The 9,279-nt window shown below is 36.3% G+C and overlaps 1 protein-coding gene across 2 annotated transcripts; it reads left to right on the plus strand.

The window, feature by feature from the left end:
* The first annotated feature begins 537 nt into the window (after positions 1 to 537).
* LOC115990472 (50S ribosomal protein L15, chloroplastic) lies at positions 538 to 6,744 on the plus strand. 2 transcript variants are annotated; one of them, XM_031114302.1, is made up of 4 exons: positions 538 to 722; positions 801 to 1,143; positions 5,393 to 5,544; positions 6,209 to 6,744. In XM_031114302.1, the coding sequence occupies exons 1-4, from the start codon at positions 654 to 656 to the stop codon at positions 6,455 to 6,457; spliced, it is 813 nt and encodes a 270-aa protein (XP_030970162.1). In that variant the 5' UTR covers positions 538 to 653; the 3' UTR covers positions 6,458 to 6,744. The 2 variants fall into 2 exon arrangements, with proteins under 2 accessions (XP_030970162.1, XP_030970166.1); XM_031114306.1 differs by having other exon boundaries at positions 544 to 722; positions 6,230 to 6,744.
* Positions 6,745 to 9,279: the final 2,535 nt, after the last annotated feature.

Below are 9,279 nucleotides of genomic sequence, written 5' to 3' on the forward strand. Positions count from 1 at the left end.
TTGTCCTAAAAAGACTTGAGGAATATATCTTTTTACGTGGTTTTTACGTATATCTTTGTGGTTTTTTGTCTAAATCTTCCATTCTGTTAACTCAGAATATAAATTAATTGTGAACCTAACCCATCCATAGAGTAACTCGCAATTTTATGTATTGATATTGTAATTTGGGTTTGAGTTAGTTTGCAATGGATTTGCAATTTTTTTTTTTTTTTTCCTGAACAATGGTTTTGTTTAATGTTGAGCTACGTGCAGTGTTATGTTATCTACTAGCTAGTTGCTAGTAATTTGTATTTTGTGAAGGATTTGAATAATGAGCTAGTATTTGAATTTTTTTGTTAAAATTTTAATTTAGGCCCATATTTTTGTTTTTCGGCAATAAACAGTAGGCCCAATCCTTAAAGCTTCAACGGATTAAAATCAACTCATACCAACCAACCGAAAGCCCAAGGATTCAGTTTGGTTATTTTGATGCATACTGACAGTCCATAAAAAGCTATTGGCCTATAACGAAGCTTGAAGCGAAGTCGTTTAAAACGGGGTCGTCTTTCTTAGTGCAAAGAATACAGGCTAAAACGACCGTAGAGGATTTCTGTTCCCATACCCATATCCGCTAAACCACCGAGCAGTGAGCATCGAACACACACCTATCTTCCATGGCAGCTCTTTTCTCTCTCTCAACACCACCACCAGCAACCCTTCACTTCCCTTTTTCTCCTTTCAAGGTTCGCTCACTCTCTCAAGCTATTATTTTCATTACGTATTGCTTCATAACCATAATTTGTTTTTTCTTTGTACTGTAGGGAAGTGTGAAGAATTTGAAGCCAAGCCTAACCCAATGTCACTTCCAATCATTTAAGAAAAGGCCCATGATTTTGCTGAACCAGTCAGCTGCCACGTCTGCACTTGTTTCGGCGCCATCATCTTCTAGTGTCCGATTCCGGCTCGACAATCTGGGCCCACAGCGGGGGTCGAGGAAGAAGGCGAAGAGAAAAGGTAGAGGTATAGCTGCTGGACAAGGGAACAGCTGTGGTTTCGGTATGAGGGGTCAGAAATCGAGGTCCGGACCTGGGGTTAGGAAGGGCTTTGAGGGTGGCCAAATGCCACTTTATCGGAGAATACCCAAATTGAAAGGAATTGCTGGAGGTAATGGATGTTGGTTTTTTTTAATAATTTGTTTGTTTGTTTGTTTGTTTGGAGTGTTATGTTTGTTGGGTTTTTGTTAGAATTTCTAAATTTGATTGCTTTTGTGTTGGCTGATATTGAGTGTTAAGTGTTTGAGAAATTGCTTTATTTTGTTATGGTGTTATAGAATTTTGATGTTACCGCAAGCTCTATGTCCTGTTGTATTATTGACTGTAGGGAAAAGGGAAATTGGTTTTTCATAAAACCACTGATTCATAATTGTAAACTAGTTTTATAGCAATGTTGGATTTTACATTTCATTTTGTTCTTGAAGAGAAAAAAGAATAATGGAAAAATGCTTAAGGGAGGAAGTCTTTATCCTTTTTCTTTCCCATCTTTCTCTTAAGAACCCAATTTATAGCTTTTTTAGCAGAGGAAAGTGTATAATATGTATTTGTGTATTGGTGATGTCTCCTCATGTTGTCTTGGTCGGTTAGTCTCATTAATACAAATGCTTTAGGGCGTAACTTTGTCTTCCAAAAGAGAGTGAGACATCCATGCTGCTTTGAGTAGTTGAATAGTTTGGATAGTGTAGAGATTACCAAGTATAAAGAATCCTTAGATAAAATAAATAAATTAAAGAGTTGCAGGCTATATTTTTGTTGTTCACATTTGTGGAGTCTCATGAAGATGGGTACATGCTCACTAGTTTTCTGAGTAGGTTGCAATCAAATGCTATAGCCTGAAAGGATGTCTTTATATTAGTTGCAGTTTGAGCTCAAATTCTGTTATATTGAAAAAATAGTGAAAAAGTAGTTCTCCCATCATAAAAATTTTAGTTCAATACCTGCTCTACGGTTGTTTGTACGATTAGCTTGGCTTTGAAATTGGAGATGTTCATAGCAGTAAACCCCATTATTATTAAACAATGTTTGCACTTCCACCCTGTTGTGTAGCTTTCTTTCTGTATTGGATTCATCAAGGGACATGCACAGTGCCTTTCCCTTTGGTAACCCCACCAAGAAAGATATGCATTCCCTTATAAGGGAGACCTTTTTGAACATATAATATTGGCAAGGTTGAAGTGGAAGGTGTTCAACACCCATAGGAGCAGCCAGTGAAGGATTCAGTTGTGTGTTTTTAATAAATATTTCTACTCTGATGGTTAGAAAGAGAATTTGCTAAAGAAGAGATCCTAGAGGCCCTACATGACATTGATGGAGACAAAGCTCCAGGTCCAAATGGTACATTAGCATTCTTTAAGCATTGTTGGGAAATGGTAGAGGGGCTTGTGTAGGTTTTCCAAGAGTTCTTCATCTGCTGTAAGTTTGAAAATCCCTTAATGCCATGTTTGTCACTTGGATTCTGAAGAAATCAGGTGCTATAAACATAAGGGATTTTCGAACTATAAGCTTGATTGGGAGTGTATATAAGTTGATTCTTAAAGTGTTGGCTAGTAGACTGTTATTGGGAATATAATTTCTAACTCTTAGAATTTTTTTTGGGTCAAGTGTGTAGACATTAAAATTTTGCGATGTATTTACAACCGTCCGGTTATTCATGATAAAATGTTTTAGATAAAATTATCTCCAATTGATGATGTAGACGATCAGCGAATGAAATCGTGCCATGTGTCAAAATCAACTGAAGAAAGCTATATGACGATATCAGAAGAAAAGGCCTATATGGAAAGTTCTTATTAAATGGGAGACCAAATTAAATTCATAATTAACTCTCAATAAATGCTGAGAGAAAATTCCAAATTAAATATAATTGAGTTGCCTATAAATAGAGGCTTCTCATATGAAAAAAATGGAGAACACTTAGAGAGAAAACACTATTGACATTTTGCCAAAATAGAGAGTCATCTCTAAAGTTTGCAAGAATTCCATTGTTTATCAAGGCCTATCCTTACTTCTTCAAATCAAAGTGAGGATTTTCCTTTAATCTAGTTCGAGATCAAGCCAACGGCTCTTGCATCAAATCAAGCACGTTCAACTATTCATTCAACTTGGAGACATCAAAGCACGATTCAAGATCAAACTTCATAGCCCCTTCAAATCGTAATATTTCTTGGAGATCGAATCAGAGGAATTTATTGTACTCTTTCATTGTAAAGATTCATACAGAGGATTGTACTCACATATATACAAATCAAATACAAATTGATTATTTGTTACACTATTTCGTGATCATGTGATTTATCTCTTACGAAAATTATGTGTACAAGGTGATTACTCAATGATTATAGCAAATGAATGTCTAGACAGTAGGTTGTAAACAGGTACTCCTGGAGTCATCTCATCTGCAAACTCGATATTAAGAAGGCATACCACCATGTGAATTGGGATTGTTTTTCTTACTCTCTAAATCTGGCTTTGGCACTAAATGAACAAATTGGATCTGGTTCTGCATTTCAACCGTGTGATTTTCTATTATGGTTAACAGTTCCCCAATGGGATTCTTGAACAGCTTATGGGGCTTAAGCCAATGGGATTCTTTGTCCCCCTTGGTATTGCTCTCAATTATGGAGATCTTTAGTAGAATGATATGCAGAGAGATGGATGGTGGTTTGAATGTTGGTTTTAAAGTTAGGGTGGATAGTGGAAGAGTTATTGATATTCCCCACCATCTCTTCACAGATAACACCATAGTATTTTGATGCTTCCCCCAAACAGCTTGGTTATCTTTGATGTGTTCATATATGCTTTGCAGCTGTGTTCGGAGTAAAAGTGGTTCTAAACAAAAGAGAATAGGTCCTAGTGGGTGTTATAGTAGATATGTAGAGTCCTGCTGATATACTTGGCTGTAAGGTTGGTTCATTTCCCATGACCGACCTAGGCCTACTGTTAGGTTCTATTTTCAAAGCCCACAGTATTTGCGGTTCTAAAGTGGAAAAGGTGGAAAATGCTATACTTATCCAAGGCAGGAAGAGTGAACTTGATTAAGAGTATGCTATGTTCTATCCTGACTTTTTTTATGTCAGTATTCTCATTGCCTATTCATGTGGCCAATAAGTTGGAGAAACTTCAAAGGGACTTCTTATGGGAAGTTAAAGGTGACCCAAAAAGTTCCATTGGTTGGAATGGATGGTAATCTGCTCTCCTTTGAAAGAGGGTGGTTAGGGTATTAGAAAGTTCAGCTCTTTTTTTACCAAGCTAAGGAAGTCGCTCTGTAGATTTGGAATGGAATGGAACCATCTTTAGAGAAGTGTAATTTTTGCTAAATATGTGAAGGATGGGGAGGTTGGACTACGGAGCAGATTCAGGGCCCACATGGAGTGAGTTTATGGAAGGATATATGTGGGGGATGGGATTGTTTCTCTTATTCTTCTGGTTTGAGGTATGAGATGGTTCCAGGGTAAAGTTTTGGACAAACAGTTGGTGTGTTGATCGCTCGCTTAAGGACTTGTTCTCAGACCTATTTGCATTAGTGGTGGACAAGGAGGCCTCTGTTGCATCTTATCTAGGTAACCTGTATGAGGGAGAAGATTGACACTGGAATCCTTAACTCATCCAGTTTTTTCAAAATTGGGAATTGGAATCAGTAGATTCTTTTTTTGGGGTGCTTTATGCTAATCTACCCTCCTCACCAAGTCAAGGCACAGTCTTACAAAAGCCATGCATTTCTTTTCCTTGGAAGAGCATATGCTTGGCCAAGGTCCCACGAAATGTGGCGTTCCTTGCGTGGACAACCCTTGAGAAAATCCTGACAATTGAGAAGCTTCGCTGGAGGCACATTTTGATAGTTTGACTGGTTTTGTATGTGCAAAAGCAGTGGAGAGTCTATAGATCACCTATTCCTTCATTGTCCCATGGTTTTAGATATATGGTCCTTCGTCTTCTCCTTGTTTGGGAAAACCTGGGTGATGCCGAAATCTATGGTTGGGGTGTTACAGTGTCTTGTATTTTCCTTTCCTAATAAAATTTGTACTAATAAAAAATAAAAAATATAATCAATCTAATCTAAAGCAACATAATAATCACGATACAACATGCATTTAATCTAAACTGACATGATCATCCAATTCTCTCTCTCTCTCTCTCTCTCTCTCTCTCTAACACACACACACACACACACACACAGCTCCTGGAAGATTTGCATTTAGGCAGTTTCCTATGGTGCGCACCTTCAAAGAATATGAATCATGGCCAACAAAAACAATAATAGTTAATTACATTTCAAAATTGGAAAAGTTGATTTCATTCTATTTTTGAAAATAAGTATGTACATTTCATTGATTTATTTCTCTTTCTCTGTTTTTGTCAAGGTATGCATGCTGGTTTACCAAAATATGTCCCTGTTAACTTGAGAGACATAGAAGCTGCCGGATTTCAAGAAGGGGAAGAGGTGTCTCTTGAGACATTGAAGAAGAAGGGTTTGATTAACCCTTCAGGAAGAGAAAGGAAACTGCCTCTTAAGGTACAAAATGATTCTAGTATTTACTATATATTGGCTGCAGTTCCCATATAAAAGTGAATTCTATCGTCGTTTCATCAGACTGCCTTCATCAAATTTGGGGATCATGGGGTTGCTCCTTGTATGCTAATTTTATAAAACATAATCAAGAGAGTAGATTACCAATGCAATGACTACTTCACGCTGGTTCACAGCAGGCCCCTCCCCCACCTTCAATCAGGCTCACTTTGATAAAGTACTGATGTGAGGTTTGAAGTTCTTTGTTAAAACAATATTATGCCTTGATAGATCACACTGCATTCCTTAAGTAACACCCAATTGGTTGGGGTAAGGCTTTGCTTATTCATACAAGGGGAGTTGAGCATTTCATGAATTGGTGCATGTATTAAAATTGACATCCACTCCATGGAATTTCTTCTTCTTCTTTCTTTCTATTTTGGTCAGATCTAGGCTGCTTGCGAGAGCATGCTTTTGTGTCAACACAGTTTCAAATGTGTATACACACACACACACACACACATATTTGGTATAATTTTTCATAAGAATCAGCTGAAAGACAGCAACAAAATCCTTATTGCATTATTTACATTTCCGAAGAAACTAGAGAGCATGGCTTACTTTAGAATCACACTATAGTATGTATAAGAATTTATATGTGGATTTCTAGTTTGTTTCCTCTTGGTTTCAGGTTCTAGGTGATGGGGAGCTAAGTGTGAAGCTGAACATAAAGGCTCGTGCCTTTTCAGCAGCAGCAAAGGAGAAACTTGAGGCTGCTGGCTGTTCTCTCACTGAGCTTCCTGGCCGAAAGAAGTGGGTGAAGCCATCAGTTGCTAAGAACATTGCACGTGCTGAAGAATATTTTGCCAAAAAAAGAGCTGCTGCTGCTGCTGCTGCAGCTGAACCAGCTTCTGCTTGAACCACCATTCAGCAACCCGATTCAAAACTCTCCAAGAGAAGTGTAAAGTAGGAAATGACAGCATATCGCGGGTGTTCATATCTTTTCCTCTTTTCCTAATTCAAATTTTTAGATGGTACTGTCCTGTAGTTGTTGTATCTTATATTGATTCTAAGACTAATATTATCGATTCCTTGTGAAACTTGGTTCAAAATTCCTTATTGTTTAGATGGTCTAAAACATGTAAGCATCATGTTATTAAGCACATAAATTCTTTATGGAATGATGACGGCAATCATTGGTGGCAATGGCAGTAGAAATGGTGGTGGATGTGGTAGTGGTGGCAGTGGTAACAAGAAAGATGGTGGCATGACAATGTTAGAGTAATTGATTTGTGGTGGTACATGAAAGTTAATGTTAGATTTGTTCAATGATTTCTTCAAGGAAATGAAGAGGAATGCTATGGAAGGAAAAACTTCGCAAATGAATCTTTAGAGGCGAATTTGATTTCTATGCTATCGAATATTTCATGCACAAACCGAACCAACAATTTAGGATGGTATAAAAATCAAAGTTTCTCTAAATACTTATATATCCAATACATCAAAATTCGTTGCCCATGGATTTTAAAATAGCTCTCTTTTTAACCCAAACTAAGGAAATTAAATTTGTAAGTTTCAAATTACAACTTTAAGTTTAAAAAAAAAAAAAAAAAAAAAAAAAACCTTCAAAATTTTCCATCCAAAAATTTTTACGAGGGTGAAATCATAATTTGCCATCTATTTATTTATTTTTTAATAAGGTCATTTTGTAAAAATTGTGAATGAGAATCTTACAGCATTTAAGTACAGTAGTTTAGCTATTATTCACTAAGGATCTCCACTTAAATTTTAACCTTCTTTCAGATAAAAAAATATTCACCAACGGCGTCAAAAACCAGATGACTTATGTTTAAATATTTTTCCCAACCCCACCTAACTTCAACATCCTAACCGCTCTAGTCCTCTCTGCCACAGGTCCACTGTCTTCACTATCCTCTGTCCAAACACATGCTAGCTCTTCATGTCACCTTCCCTACACATCAACACTCCTACGGTTGAAGAATTTTGTGGCGGCAAAGAAGACACACGGTGGAGTTCGGTGACGAAGCCGATGAATCCAGCAGCGAATATTGTCTTTTCTTTTGTTAACCAATGAATGATTGGAAACTTTTCCGGCGAGATCACAAAGATTCTCTTAGTAAATTTTTGGTTTTTTGGGTGGATCATTTTTTTAGGTTTTACCTTTTATGAATTGAATTTTATTGGGGTTTTGGTTTTGTGTTTGGATTGTTTGGGAATTTTGGTTTTAAGGGATGATATGTTTTTGGGTCTTGCCTACAATTTAAGACCAAAAGTAGACATTTCGAGTGGGAGGGAGTAGTCATCAGCGATGTGGCAACGCAGAGTGTGAGTGACGAGGAGGAATGGGTTGATGTTGGAGATGTTGCACAGGAGTTTTGGTGGCTGGGTTTTTTTTTTTTTAATTTATTTATTTTTTAATCAAAGATAGGGTTAATAATGATAGTTTTTTTTTTTTTTTTTTTTTTTTTTTAAGAAATATAATGATAGTGTTTAAGCGGAAAAAGTTTAGGTAAATAGTATGCATTTGAAATTATTTAGTTACATAGATTGTTTTTGAACTCGAGTTTAACAAACTCGAGATCCAACCCAAAATCGAGTTTAGTAAACTTGAGGTCCAATTAGTTTGATTCTGATGTGGAATTAAAAAAAAAAAAAAAAATCACGTGGAACTCGAGTTTTTTAGACCTCTAAAAAAATTTATCCAAACAAAACTCGAGTTTAGCAAATTTGATTTCCAATCAAATTAAATATTTTTTAAATAGAACACGAATGTAGCAAACTTAAGTTCCAAGGCACTAAATGCCCTACATCTTGCAAATTTTTTTTATTTTTTTCAAGTCACATAACAACATCCTACTCTCTCTCTCTCCGATCTCTCTCACTCACACAGTACCGTTGTTTCTCACTCTCGCTCTCCTCCCTCACTCTAACTCGTCTTCCTTAGTCCCTTGTCTCTCTCAATGCCTCCTCTCTTCATCTCTTTTATTTGTTCTACCACCATGTCATCCCTTACCTCTTTCTCAATGGAAGACGGCCTCTAAACGGTGGTGACAAGCGGCGACACTCCATTAGAAAACAGGGCAAGCTTGATCTTTTTTACCATACTTACTTGTGAAATTTCGTTAGGGTTTTGTTGTAAATGTGTTTTGGATTCTGAATAATTTGTTTAAATTTGTTTAGGGTTTTTGAGGAATTCCTTCAAGTTTGTTTAGGATATAATTGATTGAATGGGTTATGGACTAGATATTTAGGCACGCTATTCTATTAGATGAATGTGAAGATTTGTGGTTTTTGAGTGTGGAAAATTAATATTTGGGTAGTATAAAGTCTTAAGTGTTTGGATGACTTTGATTATTTTGACAACAACAACCAAGCTTTTTAGTCCTTTTTTTTTTTTTTGGGGTCAGCTATGGATCCTTAAAAGATTATTTAAGGTCAGCCATATGCATTTTTTTCCGGTTAGTACTTTGATTATTGAATGTTCTAAATTTAAAGGATTTTAGTCAATATTTTATATTGTATGGTTTAAATTAAATCCTATGTCTTCTCTTTTTCCTCTCATACTTGGCTCATTTATATATATATTCTGTGTCTTCTCTTTTTTCTCTCTTTTATTTCTATCTGATATGACATAAATTTTTTTTTGCAGCATGACAGTAGATCTTGACCCATTGATCATAGCGTTTTGACGGAACAAGTGAATCATTGATCTAAGTTACT

Source organism: Quercus lobata, chromosome 1 (genome assembly GCF_001633185.2).
Source record: "Quercus lobata isolate SW786 chromosome 1, ValleyOak3.0 Primary Assembly, whole genome shotgun sequence".
Classification (NCBI taxonomy): Eukaryota; Viridiplantae; Streptophyta; class Magnoliopsida; order Fagales; family Fagaceae; genus Quercus; species Quercus lobata.